The following is a 22,039-nucleotide window of genomic DNA, read 5'->3' as shown; positions in this document are numbered from 1 at the left end:
GACTTGAGCTAGAACCATTCAAGCAACATAAAATGGCAGACTTTACCCCCAAGAACATAACCCTGTTTAATGCAATTTTTATTAGAAGTAGCATCCGCAGCATTATTATTGTTCAGTTTTTTGTACTATAACAAAGAAATGAGTCTCTTTTTTGTTTATATGTTTAGGGGGCTATTACATGATACCACAAAGAGGATGTGATTCACAGGATGTGATTCATAACACGCTTGATTGGCTCTTTAGTAAAGAAGCTATAAACGCTTCGGGATATAATTAGGGGTCCAAACACCGAATTGTGTTTCTGCTCTTTCTTCATTATTTTTCTGCCCTAAAACTATTTGGGCTTCAGAGACCGTAAATCAAAGACCAACTGATAATCAAACGTACGTACACACTACACACACTTTCTTCAGACACTAGGTGGCGCTATTAGAAGATAATTATTTATATTTTCATTAATAACTCTGGAACTGCAAAAATATAGTAAATACTATAGTGTTTTTGAACCATACTATAGTAAAGTACTTGAATTAATTTGTTGAGGTAATTCTATCGCTAGTTGTGGTAATATAACAACTACATATAAACAAATGACTTTACCCAAGACTACGAAGTTTTCTACAACTATAGGGTATATTATACTACAAATTACAGTTTACTGTAGTAAAAGCTTATCAAGTACAGTTTATCAGTTCACTATAGTTAATACTACAGTATGCTGTAGCATTAATTAACAAAGTTTTGTAAATACTAATATATACAGTATAATTTACTATAATAAATACTATAGTATTTTTTCATGTGGATGGAAAATGATTGCCTTTTATATTGTGAGCGCAATGACCAAAATTCAAAACATGGTACATATCGACAACAGGACTTTTAAAGAAAAATATAGTTGAGTATATCAACTATAGCCAAAGACCTTTTGAGTTGTGTTTACATTTACCTATCAAATTTTGCATTTTGTTTGTCCTTTTCTGTTTTTTTATTTTTATTTTTTTTATTATTTATTTGGTAACACTTTAGTATAGGGAACACATATAAACTATTATCTACGACTTTTCCCTCAATAAACTCCTAATTTACTGCTTATTAATAGTAAGGTAGTTGATAAGTTTAGGTATTGGGTAGGATGTAGAATTAGGTCATGCAGAATAAGGCATTAATATGTTCTTAATAAGTACTAATAAATAGCCAATATTCTAGTAATATGCATGCTAATAAGCAACTAGTTAAAAGACCCTAAAATAAAGTGTTACCATTTTTTTTTATTTGACAAAGATAATTGTCTGATAACACTTCACATGATATTATGACAGGATAATATGAATAATCTCATAAACATGTAACTTTAATAAAATGTGCCAGCTAAATAAATGAACATCAATTCAGTTTCTACAAAAAGTGCAATATCAGCTTATATAATAAATACTTGTTCATTTAAATCATATGATGATTTTTAAAAATAGGCTACGCATATTTCTAACCAACCACTGATGACGCAACTGTGTTTACAAGTTTGCAAACTGGACAAGCCTGCTGACAGTATTACTCGAGGCTGTATCCAAAACAAACACTCATTGTCGAGCTGCTTTTGAAGGCATCTACAGAGTCTGTGGAATCTGCAGCCCACAAATCATGTGAATCAGCTTTTCCACAGCATGACCTTCATACGGAGACTCCCTGTTCACGCCGATTGGCTCATTGTTACACAGTTTTCCTGACGATTGGTTCATGGGAGTGCGTCAGGTCTCAATAGAGCCTGAACCTTGTAACCGAGGGGTGGAATAAAGTTTACAGGCAAACTTTGACAAGAGACGCAGATTTGGACATCTGGACAAGTGCACTGGGCTTAGTTACTGTTATACTGGAACTATGAAAAGTTTTAAACAACGACTAAAGAAAAATGAGGTAAACTTTAGTGGCTAGATACAATTTTTCACTCTTTCGAATAGCTTGTCAAGACTTTGGACCAAGCCCATAACATGTCCTGAAACTGTGAGAATGGGACAGTGGGTGGTCAGTCTGTGTGGTTGTAGTAAGTTGCATATTGTTTTGCTGAACTCCAGGAATGAATTGTTATGTTTATGGCTAAAGTGATAAGGACCGTGCGTCTGACTCGTGATTGTGTATCATATCTTTAGAAATTACGCGACAGATGATTTTATCGCTGTATTTCACCGTGGTTGACATACTTTGCGCATGAGTGAGACACGCAGAGATTGTTTACTGCGTTGTTGCAAATGTAAACAACTGTAGGAACATTTCACAAATATTGTTTGTAATTTCATCCTAATTGTTTGACCAATTTCTCTTTTTTTTCTGGTTCCTTTGCTGTGATAGACTGTAAGGCTATTTGAAATAACTATAATAATTTCGGGATATCCAATTGTAATGCGGTCAACAGACCTGGAACTACTTCATAGTGCGGTTATTGAGAAATAATCGATAGTTTAAAACTTCTGTGAGCCTATCAAAATCAGGAATTCAGCATCACCTTACCATAAATTACATTATAAAAAGGATGGTTCTAGTCCTGGATGCTGATTGGTCAATACAGCTTTCCATCCTGTTATATTTCATACTAAATATACTGAACTATAATATTAAGATTTCGCATTAAAAATATGATTTGTTTCTCTTAAACATGGAAATAAAGAAAGTTTTAGGGTTTTCAAAAAATAAAAACAAAAGTGTTCATTAGCAGAGCCAAAACAGACAATGATAAAAGTCATTACACTTTCAATAGAGCTGTAAGAGAATAGGTTGAGAAATTAAAGGTATGAATATTGTGTTTTCTGATGTCTTATATTTCATTCCGTCTCAGAGTACAGAATGGGGAAAGTATGATGAGCGTCTCATGAAGGCAGCAGAGAATGGAGATACAGAGAAACTCATAGCCACACTCAAGAAAGGAACCAACCCCACCAAACTAGACCCAGAGGGCCGTTCTGCGTAAGTGCCACTTTCAACATGATGCATGCGTGATGTAAAAATAGTCCATTCTGTCCAATGTACAGCAGTTTTTTGTTGTTGTTGTCTTTACTTAAACTTAACTGAGAATAATTCTCCACATAAGTATACTCTAGATTTTATTCTACGTTCATGCAACAAATCCAACTGACTGACATTTTTGCACAGACAACTCATTTTACAGTCAGTTGCTGTGCACTACTGAGCTCGTTCCTGCACTATGTTTTAAAGTGGAAGCCAAACCCCTCTATGAAGGGCTCTGGGATCAAGTGGTCTTGCGATCTTTGATTGGACGTGAATCTCAAAAACATATCTCTATCCTCCCTGCTGGGACTCCTGTGTCCACTTCTTCTGTATGCATTTCATCACTCGTCTCTTGCCACAAAATACAGCTTTTTAATAAAAGTGCAAATGTCCAGCCAGGGGATGAGGGAAAAAATTTTGATAGCCCTATTTTTTGTGCCCTCATCCTCCTCTGCAATGCACAATGCCTCGATTGTTGTTTAATTTATTTCCAGTAGCGGCTTCTGAATGAAAAGTAGGGAGTCTGTAGCACTCAAGTTTTGTAGTGTTTTTTCTTCTTCTGCATTAGAATTGCCTGGAATCATGATGACTGACACATGCACACTAACCTGACACTTTACTGCTAAACACATTTTGAGGCAATCTCACCTTTAATGCTTTTTAAATCCTTCTTCTGCATTGGTCTACTCTTATATTTTACCCTAAAGGATAAGCTACCTAGAATGCCCTGTTTGCTTTGTAGAGTGTTTTGTTTTGTTTTATTGTATAATTGACAGAGCTATAGTACTGCTTCTGCAATCTGTAATGAGATCTTTCCATGCACTTGTGATGATAAACACTGGTATGTGTAAAGAAGGATAAACAAAGCACAAAATAAATGTTGAAACATGAACCTCCAAGATGATTAGTATACTTTCTTCAGAATCAAGCTAAAATACACTGACATATGTTTTTCTGCAATACTATGTTTGCAGAAAGAATAAAAATTGACCTCTGATTAAGCAGTTTAAAGGTATGCTTTGTAACTTTTTGTTTGTTAAAAACTAAAGCGGCTGTCCATAACTTTTTTGAGGTCAATTTTTGAGCAAGTACATAACAAGCCAATGTTCAAAAGTACCTCCTTACTGATTCACGACGGTAAGCTTGTAATAATGTTTTCTAATTCGAGTGGTACTGGTAGGTTTCCGCAGAAAATTCATCTTTGCATCATTATGTCACGTCTGTTTACATAAAGAAGGAGTCCCAGCTAGTAGGCTGTATGGCATGTGAGGATGCTGCAGGTAGCGGATCATTTATAGCCTTTTCTCACAGCAGCTGGAATAATTAAACTTATAATTTTGATGGCGGATTGTAATCCAGAAAGGTCCAAATGACAATCATCAGTGACAACTGGAGATTCACCCGTAGTCAAAAGCAAAAGACTGTGGAGTGGCCACAGAAATTGAAATCTACAGGTAAAGCTAAAACACAATAAACACACAGTCACGCAATGCTGATGTTGTTAACATTAACAGTTTAAGAACAAAGTATAACAATAATAATAATTTGCATGGTTTGACGTGATCCAAGCTAAGTGATTGTTAGATTTAGTCATTGGTAGCATGATAGCAATTGGTAGTGATTTATTGTAATGTTTTTTTTTTCTCAGTTGGTCAGAACAAAAGTGGCAGATATGTTACTTACTTGTTTAGATGATATTTTCCGGTGAAAATTATTATTTTGGTCATACTTCCAAGATGTAGAAGCTGTGATTCCAAAGTACAGTATCCACACTGATGTGGTGACTGACAGCAAACATTAGATTCATCTGCACTGAGGAGCCGTGCCGATGCACAACCCACGTAAAGATGATAATTCCACAAATAAATGCGATTGCAGATTTTGAACAGAGATGGCAACAAAGAGGTAAAACATACAGACTGCAGCTTTAACTAAATATAAATAATGAGTCAATACATCATCAATCCTCCTTCCAAAATGTGTTTTAGTCTTACCCTTCTGATAAGCCAATTATAAATGTTTATATTTTAGACCTGTCGGGATTGTTTATGGGAAATTGCGTACACACGCCATGCATCTGTGCATGTCTCGTCATATTTGTAAACAGAGAAAAGTTGCTCCAGCTACTTTGTTGCATGTATGTTGTGGGAGTGGCGTAGGTTGTCATAACAAGTGAGAAAGGTTGACATGGAGCACGTTAAATCTCGAACCTCAGGGTAGTCACCCATTTTTAAAGAAGTAAATTTCTCCTCCTTCACCTTATTCAATTTCTACTGAGAAATAATTGCAGTGAATATTTGCTTGGTTATGACTAATGCTCACATGAATTTATTCTAGATCATGGAAATTTTTCTGAAACCAAAACTGCTAAGTCACTGACTAAATTATCTTTTGGACACAAGCAGTGTGTTAACATTTATGTCCAATGTACTGCGAAACTTAGTCGGTACTAAAATTTTTAAAATGTGATGCTTTGAGCGCTGTTGAGCGGATTTGTAAACAACTCTGATTGGCAATTGTGTTCATGAGCTCAACATATATGTCTGTGATTGGCTACAATGATCAACGCTTCAAAAACATGTTGTAAATAGACATCAATGACACTCTTCACCGAGCGCTTACACAGATTCCAAACGCTCCCGCTTTCAAATTCAAACGCTTCCATGTGCTTTCAAACACTCCCGTGCATTGATCATTGTAACCAATCACAGACATATCTGATGAGCGCGTGAACACAAAGGCCAGTCAGAGGTGCTTACGAAATCCACTCAACAGCGCTCAAAGAGTCACATTTTTAAAATTTCAGTACCGACTTGGTATTGTACTTTTGACAACACTAGTCCACTGTTTAATGTTTTACGACTTGTTTTCATTGTCTAATCTAAAACATTTTTAAGAAGATTTATATTGGCATGTAGATGTTTGTGAAGATTTGTAGAGATCTGGTTTGACCTTTTTTGCTTTTTGTGTTGTGCGTTGTTCAAAACATAACCACCCCACCCACCCCCCGAGGACAGGATAAAGTGTGATTGTTTCCAGTTCCATCCCCTCCACTTGCTTCATAGGTAGAATAAGGTTATATTTTTAAAAAGAAAAAGCTCCATACTAGCTTAGAAAACATCCCAATATTAACATTTTCTGCTTCGCTGTCATTTGGTTTAGATAATTATTTTTAAACGAAAGAAAAAGCCTATTACAAGGTTTTATCAAGTGTTTCATTTTTCATACCTGACTAGTTCGACAGTAGCCCGTCACATCACAGCATGATATCCCATTTACATTAAAGCCATATAAGGCATGAAAGAAGTTCTTAAGTAGTAAAACAGGAACATGAGAAGCAGAGTTGTTCCAGAGAGTAAATGTCATCATAAAAGCTTTCTAACAACATAGACGTTTAACTAAATCATAAATGTGCGGCACAGTGATAATATGTTTATGGGAGAGTATTAAGCATGGTGTGTGGTGTTACATGCAGCCTATAATTTTCCTATTTTTCTTCTTTTATCTCTTCCAGTCAGCTGTTTTTAAAGGGGGTTGTTATGTATTAGGTGTGTCAGGCCTCATGACAGGATTTTTGTCATGTTCTGTTGTTGTTTATTATTTCCTACCTTCCAATGTTTTTCTGTCAAATAGAATATATGAATATATGCCAGTAAACATAATGGAATAAAGAAATGTTAAATTTTTTATATTTAGCTCCTTTGCATTTTATTTTCATTCCTTTTTCAAATAATTTATTTTCTGCTAAAAAACATGTTCATACCCATTACCCACTCCTACATCTTGTTGATCCTTCTTTTGTCCTCTAACTATTTCAGCTTAAAAGCAGCAACAGTCTTGGTGATCTAATTAAATCATGCCTGCTTTGTGACTAGGCTCAAGGAGTGGTCGTGTCTATTTTCTGTTGAAACAGGCCTTGGGTGCCATGTTGTTGCATGTTTCTTTTAACGTTTCTTGGCTCTTAATACATAATCGTATTGGTAAATCCCTGGTAAACTCACATATGTTGTAAATGCATATTTTGATTTATATAGAAGTATTATAATATTAACCTGTGCAAATATCTGCTTTTAAATATACATTATTCATGTTGTAAAATAATATTATTGAAACTGACATTAAAGGGTTAGGACACCTAAAAATGAAATTTCTGTCAATAATTACTCACCCTCATGTCGTTCCAAACCTAAGACCTTCGTTCATCTTTGGAACACAAATGAAGATATTTTCGATGAAATCCGAGAGCTATCTGACCTTCCTATGTACAGCAACGTTATAACCAATTGCAAGGCCTAGAAAGGTAGTAAAGACATCGTTAAAATCGTTGTACACACTGGGCGTAAATAGCGTAGGAGACTGGGAAGAGAAGATATTATTGAATAAAGTCGTTATTTTTGTTTTGTTTTTGCACACAAAATGTATTCTCGTTGCTTCATAACATTAAGGTTGAACCACTGTAGTCACATGGACTATTTTAACGATGTCTTTACTACCTTTCTGGGCCTTGCAATTGGTTGTAACGTTGCTGTGTATAGGGAGGTTAGAAGCTCTGGGATTTCATCAAAAACTCTTTAATTTGTGTTCCAAAGATTAACAAAGGTCTTACTGGTTTGGAATGACATGAGAGTAATTAATGACAGAAATTTCATTTTTGGGTGAACTAACCCTTTAATAATGACAACAATATTATTGATGATAATTAGAGATGCACCGATTGCAATTTTCTTGGCTGATTCCGATTTCCGATTTTTTTTTTTTGTTATTGTGATCTGCCGATACCGATTTTTGCCGATTCTGATTTTCTTTCTAAGAACTATAATTGACAGCATATACAAACAAAAATCTTTTCTTCAACTCAAAGTTTATTTTCATAAAAAAAAAAAACCAAGTAAAAAGTCAGTAATAAAATAAGAAATAAACAAATTGAAAACAACAGCACAAATAAATACAATAGAATAAAGAGAGCTATGAAACTTTACGTTTTTCAGGTTATGTAGTTTTCAGGGGTTTTTTTCAGGTCAGAAATACTACAGAAATTAAAGTAATCAAATGAAAAATAACACTGGATAGTCTTCATTGTAAAAATTAAATACAGATTAATGCTTACAATTAAAGTTATAAAACTTATTTAGTCAGAAGCAGAAAGTTATTTTCTTTGTGTTTTGCTCTTTGATTAACATGACAGCAGCAGGAATATTGGACTGCTGTCACTTTAAGAGTTTATGCACGGACCCAATTTACTGTTACACAACATGCGCTCGCTTTCTTAACTATTTAACGTGCCGAACATGCAGGAAATCGGCCGATTCCGATCCCTGGCCGGTCGATCGGTGCATCTCTAATGATAATCGTGCTTCTATTTTATAAATTTACTTGTATATTATTTTTTTTTAAGGTTTCATGTTGCTGCTAGCAAAGGCCTCATAAATAGTCTAAATGTTTTCCTGGATAACAGTGTCAATGTGAAGGCTTTAGATGCTGCCGGTAAGACTTTATGTCTCTGCACTACTCATCTTTAATGATTGGCATCATATACACTCATATAAAAGTATATATTTAAAGTAGGTCAAAATCATGACCATACTGACAAAATGTTTCTGACTTTTAAACCTCACTGTATGTATGTTGTTCCTCTCTGCAGGTAAAACAGCTTTGCATCTGGCTGCAGCAGGCGGTCATTCCATGTGTGTGCAGAGGCTGCTGCAGGTACCTTCCACTGCGTTTTTCCACAAACAATCACAGGAAGACAGACTAATGAGAAACCGCGTTGGAATGTCACATTGTTGACATATAACCAACCCCTTAAGCAATTGCTCTGCCAAAGACAGCTCAATGCTTTCTTTTCTTTCCCTACCCTGTTTTATGTTTAAAGCCCTTGTTTATTTGGATTTTTTTCTCTGGACTTTCCTTTGCTTTTGATCTCCATATGAAACTGTGTGCTTAAGGCAGGGATGGAGCAATTTACTCCACTTTTTTTGTATCATAGCAACAATTCTTTTGCTCCCAAACGCACCGTTAAGAATGTGAGGCGTGTTATCTGGTGTGGAAAAGTGAATTTTCTTTCATAAAGCTTTGATGTAAATGCAGCTATAATTAAATGCAAGTGAAAACGAAGGATATGAATGCAAATGAGTTTCAATTGGCAGTCAATTGCATTAAAGCAAAATAATTAAAACCATGAACAATTTAAAGCATTAAAAAGAAGAATCTTATTATTGAGCCAAATTCCACATATACATTTGTATTTATGATGAGCATGTGCTGAGAGGCATTTATGCAATTTACATTCTCTTCAGTGTTTTACCTCAGTTTACTTTGCTTGTTGAGCAGAGGAATATGTAAATGAAATTAAGCTGTATGATATTGCTCATGCATGTGTTAAATATTGTCTTTTCCAACAGTGTAAATGTCCTGTTGACAGCGCAGACCTGCAGGGCCGTACAGCTTTGCATGATGCAGGTGTGTGGATTTTTCTTTTTTTAATTATAATTTTTTCTTTTTATTATTTATTTTATTAATATTCCATTTATAAATATAAACATTTGCTATTTTTTCACTGACTAATCAACAACAATGCATCATTAAAGCTTTCATAGTTTTTTATTCTTATTGTTAATTCTGGTCAATAATCTCATGACCACTGCAAATAACATCACCGCCAGACTAGCTTGCTTGTTGTTAAGCTTAATGGAGGGCTATTGTATGGAAGCTTTTTTTTTTTTTTTTCAGAATTGCGAGTTTATATCTCGCAGTTCTGACTTTATAACACAATTGCGAGTTATAAAGTCAGAATTATGAGATATAAACTCAGCTGCAAGTTATAAAGTCAGAATTGTGAGATATAAACTCGCAATTCTGAGAAAAAAGTCAGATTTGTGAGAAAAAAGTCAGAACTGTGAGAAAGAAAGTCACAATAACCTTTTTTCTCAGAATTGTGAATTTATATCTTGCAATTCTGACTTTATAACATGCAATTTGGAGTTATAAAGTCAGAATTGTGAGATATAAACTCAACTGCGAGTTATAAAGTCAGAATTGTGAGATATAAACTCTGTGAGAACTGTGAGAAAGAAAGTCACAATAACCTTTTTTTATATCTCGCAATTCTGACTTTATAACATGCAATTGTGAGTTATAAAGTCAGAATTGTGAGGTATGAAGTCAGAATTGCGAGATATAAAAAAAGGTTATATCTCGCAGTCCAATTCTGAGGAAAAAAAGACTGACTTTTTTTTCCTTAGAATTGGACTTTATAATTTGCAATTGCAAAAGTCAGAGTTGCGAGATATTAACTCGCAATACTGAGAGAAAAAGTACGAATTATGAGAAAAAAGTCAAATGCGAGTTATCTCGCAATTCTTACTTTATTTCTCGCAATTGTGAGTTTATATCTTGCAATTGTGAGTTTATAACTTGCAATTCTGATTTTATTTCTTGTAATTGTGTTTATATCTTGCAATTATGAGAAAAAAAAAGTCAGAACTGTGAGATAAAAAGTCGCAATTATCTTTTTTATTTTTTATCCAGTGGCGGAAACAAGCTTCCAGACTATTGCCTAAGTTAGGCTGTCTATATTGAGATGTTTTAATAGTGGTTCAATTTCACAATGGTGACAAACAGTGCCAAAGTTTAGGGAAAACGCTATTGTTACCTGACTGTCACCAATGAAGGCATTTATTCAATCCATTTGTTCCATATCCTTAAAGATGGTTGCTGCTTGGCAGCAGATTCTGTGGTTTTGGGAAGATGGCAAAACTATATCTAGTTAATATAAAGTGCTCCACCAACTGCACAGCAGCAACATATTTTAATGCTACACCTTAATGTTGGACTGTCTGCATGATCTCTAGTGTGTTAGAATATAAAATAATAAAAAAAAGTCTTAGATTTGACATTCTATACAACATGTATGTACACTTTTTAGGATTCTAAGGCAAGAATCATTTTATGAGAATGGTCCTATGTGATATTTTATTGATATAATGTTTAATTAATAACATGCAAATAGTTTAACCGACAAGCCTACAGGACATACCACAATGTTAAAAGGTTTTATGCACAACAGTATGCTTAGAGCTTTTTCTTCCACATTCTGAAACTGAAGTGATAATGAATCCTTTCTTTGCATTTTGGGCGTGCTTGTCAGATGTAATATCATCATTCTTTTTGAGCAGATCTTTCATTATGAATTCTTCAACTGCTCCATGAGGATGCATCAAGGACCAATATAATGTCTAGCTGTCAGAGTTGATCAGACAATTATAACGTTTTGTGTCTTATTGTTTTTCAGCATATGTAGGCTGTAAAGCCACCATCAAAATGCTCTGTGACAGCGGGGCATCTATTGATGCTGCTGATGCAGTAAGTAAAATAGGTTTTGAAACAACTATTCATTTTGCACGCTGTGTATATTTAAGAAGTGATGTAAGAAAGGGAGATAGAAAAAGTGATTTTGAAATTAACACCAAAATATATACATATATGAAGTATGTACCTTTTTCAGGATGGTAGATCACCTTTGTTGCTTGCTGCTAAGATGAGCCAACCAGGAGCATGCCAGTTGCTTGTGCAATTTGGAGCACGCACTGTCCTTCGAGACAAGCAAAACAAGTAAGGGAAAGCATTTGAAAATTATCATATTTTCTGTTGTGCATTAATAATGATCCACAAAGAGGTAGCAAAAATCAAATTTGTATAATTAAAGTATCAGCCAGAAGAGGAAGATCACATTTTAAATTCAAATACATTTTTTATGTTCAGTTCCAGCTTGTATACTAATGTGAATCAGCTTTCAACCTAATATGAAAAAGGCCATCCCAGGTCATCTCAGCTGCATTGCGCTAGTGTCCTTAAAAAATTCATCTTCTACAAGGAAGTCACCTGTTTTCCTTCCATTGAAGTGGCACACATTTGCATGTGTACACTGCAGAAAGCAGCAATAGGAACAAAGTGCATAGCACACTTGTATTGCATCCATTCTCAGAACTAGTGATACCTTTATTTGTTATTTATCAGCATTCACTGATATAGAAAGTGCAGCAACATTTTTTTAATCAACATTTTAACATTTTTAGGGCTGCCAAAGTTAATTTAACTCATGAGATTAATTAAATTTTGAACAGCATTAAATTTATTTAATAAATAATATAATGATATACGGTGTTGGGGGTAATGCATTACAAGTAACTTGAGTTACGTAATCAGATTACTTTTTCAAGTAACTAGTAAAGTAACGCATTACTTATTTTAAAATTTACAACAATATATCTGTTACTTTTTCAAATAAATAACGCAGGTTACTTTTTCACATTTATTGACTGACAGCTCTCCTGTCCCCATGTTGAGAGAAATAAAGTGCAGAGGTGTTGTGTGGGCTGTGTGAACATGATGGTTAATGTAGTTCTATAAATGTGAACGTGCATTTACTCATCTCACTTGCACAAAAACATTAGGTATTCCTAATAAAAAAATAAAACCAGTTAAATGAAATCTCAGAATTTTACACAAACCTGTAATAATTACCTATATTAAATTACACAAATATACTTTATGTATTTAATCTCACTTTATTAACCATTGTCTTTGTTGTTGACCTTTGATGATCTAATTCAACCATACAAATAAGTAATACTAATTACTTTAGATTAGATGTAGAAATAAGACTGTTGAACTTCCTTCTCCGGAATAGCAGCACAGCTGAAAGGTTTGTTTGAGTTGCGCCCTCTACTGTATAGGCGTGAATTTTCAGCCTGAGGCTTTTTCATTTCACTTTTGGTATAAAAGGGCCTTAACATTTGCCAAAAATAGAACTTTTTTTGTTGTTATTAAAAAACAAACAAGCAAGCCCAGCCCAGGTGAGAAAAAGTATCGCAAAAGTAATGTAACATTACTTTTCATAAAAAGTAACTAACGCAATTAGTTACTTTTTTAGCGAATAACGCAATATTGTAATGCTTTTAAAAGTAACTTTCCACAACACTGATGATATAGTTCAGTACAAGTCATGAACTGCTTTTGATGAGTCACTTAGAAAAAGTTAATTCAAGTAAAGATATCTTTATCTTTGCAGAAATAATCATAAAGTGTGTCTGACCTTAGTAGTGCCATACCAACTGATCAATCATTATTTCTGTGTTCTGTTTTGTTATATTTTATGTTCTGTATGTGTGTTTTGTCTAGGACTGCGCTAATATTAGCTTGTGAGAACTCCTGTAAAGAAGCGGTGGAGATTCTCCTGAAGACTAAGGCAGATGTTTCTGCAGTGGACGCTTATGGCCATGATGCTTACCACTATGCCAGACTAAGTTGGAATCAAGACTTGATCACACTTGTACAAAATGCCTTGGAAACAACCACTAAAGGTAACACAAATGTGCTTGTTGAATGATATTGAACATTTGTTTTTCCTGTTTGCTAGCAATATACATGTATACGGTCGGTGGGATTAAATGTTGTTTCAATGTGTCAAAACACCATATAATCTCGTAACCAGCAATGCTGGGGGGTTTTTTTCAGCAAGGTAGTACAAAGTGACAGTCTTGTTATCATCACATGTACCAATTACTGAACCTGCTCATGCAGGCAGCAGGTCAGTCGAGTTTTAAATTTAGATCCCATGTCAACCATCACACTGTTATTATGTCATGTCATTTAAGAGAAGTGTCTGATAGATTCAGATCCAGCTGTGCTCACATAGACTTCTCAGATTCTAACACTAAAAGGCAATCAATTTCTAGAGGTGACCGGTCTGTATTCCTTTTCCAAGAAGTGTCTTATTTAAAGAGAGAGGCTTATTCCAAGCAAATCAGCTGCTTATTCTTAGAAATTCACTTGGGTCCCTGAAAGATGCTTTTCATATAATATCCACCATATCACTAGATGATAAAATGCAACAATTAGTTAATAAAGTGATTGTCATGTAAATCAAAGCACATTCATGGGATATTAAAATGATTGTCTGAAATGTTTTGCATTAGGAACAGAAACATTATGTGCTATAACATTTCCCCCCATTTTGTTTTCAGCTAAAGAGACTGCCAATGTTTCACAGAAGAGCCAACAGGTAACATTGACATTTTACTGACAATTTAACTGTCTGGCGCATTTGCATGCACATTCACAGTCAAGTTCAAGTATTTGCAATCCAAGACAGGAAAGACAGTAACAGCAGACAATAAGGTCATGGGTTTGCTGCACTCAAATTAACTCCATCTTTTTATTGATCTTACTGCCATCTAGAGTCTTAAATGCTAATCGCAGTGCACTTTAATTAGAGCCATTCTAATACCCAGTCACTTGAGAATGATGATGGTGTGCGATCTCCAGCTCTGCAATGATTGAAATCAATTTGATGAAATGTTATGTTCTTCTGCAGCTGTTGATGGAGAGGAATACTGATTCTCATGCTCAGCCATACATGTGTAAATTTATAGCTTTTTACTCCTAACACATATATTCAGGATATGTTTCACTAATTTACTGTAGGGAAATGCATTTATTATTAAAGGATTGTTAGAGAATAGCATTTATTCTGGAAATATAGATTTCTTTCTTTCTGAAGGCCATGTTAACAGAGATTTTTGATAAGAATTGAAAGAATTATTTGTTTTTCTTTCTGAATGCACAGGCTAAACCCTGGACCAAAGCAGGATCAGTAAAGATGGAGAAAGCTTTGTCAGAGCCCCTAACAGTGAGTTTCTTTTAGAGGATGATTTGATTTCATTTGATTGACATTTGAAGTCTGTGCTATCAGGCAGTCATTTTCCTCTCCTGTAGCTGATTGTGGTCCTGTGAACAGTTGTGAATGTCATCATTAAAGGGTTGTGTCTGAATTACAGAGGGAACATGGCAGTCACTCCACTGAAGGTAACTTGGAACATGTTTTTTATATATATTATATATATATATATATAATGGTAGAACATCAGGATTGCAATCAGTCAAATCATAAAAAGCTTTCCAGGTCTAGGTTCTAATGTTTTAAACATATTTTCTGCTCCCTGAAGGAAAAGGTGCCAAACAAGGTCATAATCTGGATTCTACACAGGTATCCTGCCTAACCTGACTAAATTGATCTATGTCTGAAGAGTTTGCTTTATAACAGTATGTATTTTTAGGTTTAGTTCACTTTTTTTTTTTTTTAAAGTATGTGACATTGATATCAATCAATCAATATTGATATCTAATATTGATATCATGCTCACAGTCCTTTTATCAGGCAGTTAAATTAAATTTTATAATAATGTAAAAATAATCATTTACATTATTATATATAATGCTATGGAAGTTTGTTTCCGCCACTGAATAAAAAATAAAAAAAGGTAATTGTGACTTTTTATCTCACAATTCTGCCTTTTTTTTTCTTGCAATTGTGAGTTTACATCTCGCTATTCTGACTTTTTTCTTTCTTTTGAGAAATAAAGTCAGAATTGAATGATAAAAAGTCGCAATTGAGTGTTGTAAATCAGAATTGCAAGATATAAACTCGGAATTCTGACCTTTTTTCTCAGAATTGTGAGTTTATATCTCAAAATTTGGATAAAAAAAGTCAGAATTGCAAGATATAAACTGAAAAAGATCAGAATTGTGAAAAGTCAGAATTGTGGGTTTATATCTTTTATATCTTTTTTATATCAATTCTGACTTTATTTCTCGCAATTGCGAGTTTATATCTCACAGTTGTGAGAGAAAAGTCAGAATTGTGAGATAAAAAGTTGCAATTATCTTTTTTTATTTTTTATTCAGTGGCAAAAACAAGATGCCATATAATGCAGTGCACCAATCAATACAATTTTTATAATGTGAGCACTTTTTTTCTGACAGAATATAGAGATTAAAGGGCCATAACCTCATATATCAGACTTATTTTATATCCTATTCTAATCAAACTGAAAAATGACTTCCGTTGAATTAAAATAGACAAACAAAACAGTATTTCTTACTTCAACATTACCCTTGTAAATTATTCAGGTCAGGCCTGCACAGTCAGCTCCTGTGCCAGTGAGATCTACTCAAATGGAGTTATTGCCCGGTGAGGTGGAGGCCCTTAGGAGAGAACTACGAGATGCACGAAGGAGGCAAGAAGTAGCTGAGGCGGAGGTGCACAGGCTGGACACGGCGCTGGCTCTGCGCTGTCAGGAATACGAAGGATTGAGGAGGAGCAGCGAACAAGCTCTGCATGCGGCCCATAACCGGGCATGGGAGCTGGAGGAGGCCTTGGGCGAAGTGCAAAGGAGGATGGCCGGCTCAGAATCCCGAGTAAGACAGATGCAAGCTCATCTAGTGGCCGTCAGAGAGCACTTGGTGGAGGAGTTGAGAGTCCAGCTTCAAGAAGTCAAAGGCCAGCGGGAGGCAGCCATAGCTGAACTGGGGAGAATGCAGAAGGAGCTCAGCCAGAGCAGGAGGGATGTAGAACAGCAGAAGGAGAACCAGAGCTCCTTGATGCAGGAACTTAGCCGGCTTTCCCAGGAGCTGCTCAGCAGAGAAGAGCAAATAAATACACTGAAGACCAGGTTAGCGGGAATGGAGACACAGCAGGCTGAGATGTTGTGTAAAGAAGCTCAGACCCCATCAGAATGGTGCCCCACACATGCGAAGAGCACCATGACTGACCCCATCACAGAGACCCAAGAACCAACCGTAGATCTGGAGAACTACATCAGCAAGGGTGAGCACACAGTCATAACCAGCTCACTGAACAATGCACTGCAACAGGCTGAAACCAAAGCTGACGAGGCTCTACAGAAGTATCAATGCGCTCAGGAGGAGAACCAGAGCCTGCTGAGAGAACTTAAAGAACAAAAGTCAGAGCTGGACACTATCCAGGAGGCTCTGCAGGCCAGGTTTGTTCCTGTTGTCTTAATGGAGGAAAAGGAGAAAGAGGTGGAGCGACTCAAACTAGCCCTTGAAGAGATGGAGAAGAGACAAAACCAGGCCAGTGTGAGCATCTCAAACACAAAAGAGGAAAGTGTTCAGAGAGAAGAACACAAGCAGCCATGCACAAGTGAAGTACAGCATAACCAAGTATCTTCTTCTACAGGGAGAGCAGAACGTGAAGTCACTAGAATTGCAGTGAGAATCGTGCAGCCAACTGAAATAGAAAGCAAAAGTAGCACAACTGAGGATCAGGGGAGCACATCACCAGATCAAGTTGCCAAGGTTTATGATTATTGCTTGTATTTTTATTATATTCGTGACTGTTTCGTCTCACAAATCATCAAGCCTGCATTGAGACTTTACCAAAATGCAGATATCAATACAGATTCTATTAAAAATAAAACTTGTAATGTATCATTTTGTCATTTACAAGCATATTATTTAAATGTTTTGGAATGCACCAATACTAAAATTCTAATAAATTAAAATGACTGATAAATGGCCGATACTCATATAGATAACATTTTATTTAAGTGTTATTAAATTGTTAAAGGGTTAGTTCACCCAAAAATGAAAATTCTGTCATTAATTACTCACCCTCATGGCGTTCCACACCTGTAAGACCTTCGTTAATCTTCGTAACACAAATTAAGATATTTTTGTTGAAATCCGATTTCTCAGTGAGGCCTCCATAGCCGGCAATGACATTAGATGGCATCAAAAGGTAATAAAATATGGGAAATGAATACTAAAAATCACTAATATCAGCAAATATCCTAACTATTAAAGTACCGATATATTGTGCATCTCTAATTTAAACATACAACCAAGGTGGTTGAGTTGACCACCCAGCAACCAACCAGAACACCCTGAGCACACTCCCCCCCCCCCCCCCCCCCCCCCCCAGAAAAAGGTCTAATTACATGTTTTTTCTATCTCAGTCATCAGTGAAACATGAGGGACAGAGGTTGGCTGAGGTCAAAATATCAGAACCCGTCAGCTCCTGTGAACCATCACTGTCAGACAGCTCCCTCCAGGCTCAGGTCTGCAGCCTACAACAGCAGCTAGAGGTTAGTTACTCACCAATTGCTCCATTCTTTGGGGCTGTTTTTTGAGATTCTGTTTTGTTTAAGCTTTGTTAGACTAGAGAGGTTAGTGCTTTTAGTGCAAATTGAATTGAGATAGGATTCTTTAGTATAGGCAGAGCTGTTGAAAAAGAGTGTTGCAACACTGTGATCTTGCCGCTCTGTGATCACGGCAGTAACTAAAGCCTAAAGTATACTTTGGCCGTCCAAGTTTTGCGACGGTCCATGCACTGTCCATATGACGTAAATGTCGTCATCAGGAGGGTTGGCGGACGCACAATCTGCGTGTAGCCCAATTTTTGTGTCCATGCGGACGGTGCGCGTACAATAGCGCATATGCAAGTGACTTGAAACTTGAAAACAAAGTCCATTATATAGCCAAAGAAGTGTACTTTTGAAAGGCTTGCGCACTCAACTGTACAGTACAGTACTTGTGTAAATGTACTTTTTACGTTCTACCCACTGGAAGCAGACCATGTCATAGGCCCCTTGAGTTGAGTCAAACCTGTTGCTGTTGGAGAGAACTGAAAGTAGAAAGGAAAGATGTAACTGATTAAACTCATACAGGATACACCAGGATGAAGCCATTTTTGCAATCCCACAGAGTAAAATGAGATTTTCCTGTGATATTAAAAGAAATCTGCTGTGACGGTGATCAAAAACAGCACAATCATGTATCACTCTCAAGAGACATCTTAACTTACATCAAAGTACTCGCATTTCCCCCCAATGCTTTTACTGTAATCCAGCAAAACAAAAATCCAACAAATAATGCAAGTGTATGCATTATTCATTTTTCTTTTGTAACTGATGTGAAAACCAATGCATTATGAACTTGTTCTCTTTTTATTGCCAGAACTCTGAAAAGCATTACAGACATGTGCTTTCAATATACCGAACACGGTTGCTCAGTGCAGCACAGGTAACATTTTATTTTTTTATGATGTATATTTTTTTTCTATTATCTAATGCACTTTCAGAAGTAAACACATGAAAACAGCAGTGTTTATGTTCTAGAAGCTGTGGTCTTCTTTTGCAGGGTTTCATGGACGAAGAGGCCAGAGTGGCTCTGCTTCAGATCGCCAAGATGAGAGAGGAGCGTGTGTGCTGAGCATTCATTGTACATAAGCATATATGTATATATACTACTGTTCAAAAGTTTGGGGTTGGCAAGATTTTTTCAAAAAAAGTCTCATATGCTAACCTTTAGGCTGCCTTTATTTGATCAATTGTGAAATGTTATTACAATATCAAATAACTGTTTTCTATGTAAATATGTCATCATTTTTTTTTCTTTCTGTAATGGCAAAGCTGAATTCTCAGCAGCTAGCCTTCAGTGTCACATGATCCTTCATAAATCATTTTAATATGCTGATTTGGTGCTCAAGAAACATTTCTTATTATTATCAATGTTGAAAACAGTTGTGCTGCTTTATATTTTTGTGGAAACCATGATACATGTTTTTCAGGATTCTTTGATGTATAGAAACTATTACTGTCAATTTTGATCAATCTAATACATTCTTACTGAATAAAAGTATTTATTTCTGTCAAAAATACATTGCTGACCCTAAACTTTCGAAATGTAGAGTAAATATATACATTACACTGTGTCTACAATGGACACAATCGCTGTTGCACCATGCCGCAACATTTCAATGCTGTCTACACTGGACACGACGAAGGGACCATTGCAAATCCATTGAGGTCCAGCTACCTCTTTCTGGACCTAATCGGTGAAGCTAGAAGGTCCAACCACACCATAACCATCACCTTAAACCTATCCCTAAACCAGTTGCGTCTGGTGTAGACATGGCGTTAATCACTAATTCTTTAACAGAAAACAGAGAATAAAGTTTTATGTAATTTAGGTTTTTTATGTCCCCTTTCATTAACCAATAGCTTGTGCAAATTAACTGTGGCTCTTTGTAACGAATTTAAACTACAATTAAACTGTAACTATTAAATATTGAAATATATCTAAACTGAAAAAAATCTTAACTCTTATTGTGGTTTTTTTTGGGCCTTTGAGTTTTACTTGTGTACATTTGTGCATATTTGTTTTTGGTGAAATTAAAGGTGAAGTGTGTAATTTATTAGGGGTGTAAATACATTGATATGGATGGATCGATACATCGATCTAACGAACAATATGATGTATCGATGCAACGCTTAAGTAATCGATACCTATAAGAAGCACCTTTATTTTGACACTCTCCACATTTTCACATGTCCATATGCATTAAAGCCAAAGCATGAAATCTCGTTTAACTCACCTGTCAGGGCTCGACAAAATAGGATTATTGTGCAAGGACCTTACAAAAATCTTAAATGCTTGCGATGACTTAAGTCATCATTGGGGAGTTATGCTTTTAACCTTAGAATACTGTTCCAAATAATTAGTAATTAATTTTTGAAAGATTTGATAGGCTAATATTTGAGTCATTAGGCTACTAGAGGGTTACCATGATCTTCACTTTAGAATTAATTATACATTATGGTATAAAAAAAATAGCAGTTACTGATTAGCTAATAGTTAACTTACTAATAAACACAGTTTCTTGTAAATTAATAGTAGTTACTAGAATGTTAAAATAGTGTTACTCTTTGCTCCTGTGTTATTCATTAATGACAGAACAATCAGACCTTTTACAAAGCCGCATGATGTGTTCTTCAAAGTGAAGGGCTCAGACTGCCCTCTTGTGTTCTGTACTACACACGGTTGCCTTTTGATGAAAAAAAAAAATGCTAGGGGATTTTGTTCTCTATGGGTAAATATTTTGCTGTGAGAAGGAATGTAGAGTGCTGAGTAGTAGGCCTATGAAAGCTGTAAGGGTGGTTTCACTACATTGGTTCAGGCTGCAGGATTTCCGAATGACTAAACAAACATTATCATTATGATTGTGTAAAACTGTACATTTCTTGTCTGTTACCACCCACTGCTATTCCAATGACGTAAATAAACGCAGTTAGAATAGCAAAATATGTGGGAGAGCATTGCTAGAGTGTGACGATATTGTATTGCAATAGGTAGCACTTCAAAGTTAATACCGAATCAAAACTAGTTAGTACATCATTTGTAATTGAAAGGGTTTAATGACAAAATCTGGCTATGGCTAGTGTGTGAACACAACCACCCTACAATGATAAAAAAATCCACCCACTCCTTTTTTTTTTAAAAACCCCATTAAAGGGTTAGTTCACCCAAAAATGAAAATTATGTCATTTATTACTCACCCTTATGTCGCACCACACCCGTAAGACCTTCGTTCATCTTCGGAACACAAATTAAGATATTTTGGATAAAATCCGATGACTCAGTGAGGCCTGCATCGCCAGCAAAAACACTCCCTTTTCAATGCCCAGAAAGCTACTAAAAACATATTTAAAACAGTTCATGTGACTACAGTGGTTTAAACTTTAATATTATAAAGCGACGAGAATACATTTTGTGCACCAAAAATAACAAAATAATGACTTTATTCCACTTTATTCCTGCCTGATTCGAAACAAATGATTCATAAGCTTCATGAAGCAGTGTTTTGAAATCGCCCATCACTAGATATTGTGGAATAAAGTCGCTATTTTGTTATTTTTGGCGCACAAAAAGTATTCTCATCGCTTTATAATATTAAAGTTGAACCACTGTAGTCACATGAACTGTTTTAAATATGTTTTTAGCAGCTTTCTGGGCATTGAAAAAGGGAGTGTTATTGCTGGCGATGTAGGCCTCACTGAGCCATTGGATTTTATCAAAAATATCTTAATTTGTGTTCCGAAGATGAACGAAGGTCTTACGGGTGTGGAACAACATGAGGGTGAGTAATTAATGACATAATTTTCATTTTTGGTTGAACTAACCCTTTAAACCAAAGCAGTCTCATTAGACAAGCCGTTTTGATTCTCTGAGTAATGTGACGTCACATTACTCATGCCCCGCCCACGACCGCTGAGTGACAGTCTAGTTTCTGCCCTCAGCGAGCTGTACGCTGTCCGCCATTTTCTCCGCGCTCGAGCAGCTGTAGTGACAATAATGTCTGGTAAGTAATTGAGATATTTTGTTGTTGGATGTAAGAGTT

At 35.7% G+C, this 22,039-nt stretch overlaps 1 protein-coding gene across 4 annotated transcripts; it reads left to right on the top strand.

The window, feature by feature from the left end:
* Window positions 1–1,616: 1,616 nt before the first annotated feature.
* Window positions 1,617–19,961, top strand: uacaa (uveal autoantigen with coiled-coil domains and ankyrin repeats a). Of its 4 annotated transcripts, none has more exons than XR_007926210.1 (16): window positions 1,620–1,914; window positions 2,831–2,958; window positions 8,396–8,484; window positions 8,642–8,706; window positions 9,402–9,459; window positions 11,291–11,361; window positions 11,504–11,610; window positions 13,180–13,361; window positions 14,025–14,062; window positions 14,627–14,689; window positions 14,838–14,865; window positions 15,006–15,046; window positions 15,970–16,932; window positions 17,039–17,157; window positions 17,817–17,945; window positions 18,817–18,836. XR_007926210.1 is itself a non-coding variant. In XM_051870503.1 (16 exons), the coding sequence occupies exons 1-16, from the start codon at window positions 1,879–1,881 to the stop codon at window positions 19,069–19,071; spliced, it is 2,361 nt and encodes a 786-aa protein (XP_051726463.1). In that variant the 5' UTR covers window positions 1,625–1,878; the 3' UTR covers window positions 19,072–19,961. The 4 variants fall into 4 exon arrangements, 2 of the variants coding, with proteins under 2 accessions (XP_051726464.1, XP_051726463.1); XR_007926209.1 differs by having other exon boundaries at window positions 15,970–16,938; XM_051870503.1 differs by adding an exon at window positions 19,000–19,961 and having other exon boundaries at window positions 1,625–1,914; window positions 15,970–17,157; window positions 18,817–18,882.
* Window positions 19,962–22,039: the final 2,078 nt, after the last annotated feature.

Source organism: Ctenopharyngodon idella, chromosome 18 (assembly GCF_019924925.1).
Source record: "Ctenopharyngodon idella isolate HZGC_01 chromosome 18, HZGC01, whole genome shotgun sequence".
Classification (NCBI taxonomy): domain Eukaryota; kingdom Metazoa; phylum Chordata; class Actinopteri; order Cypriniformes; family Xenocyprididae; genus Ctenopharyngodon; species Ctenopharyngodon idella.
Note: the sequence above shows the minus strand (reverse complement) of the source record. Positions and strands in the feature narration are given on the sequence as shown.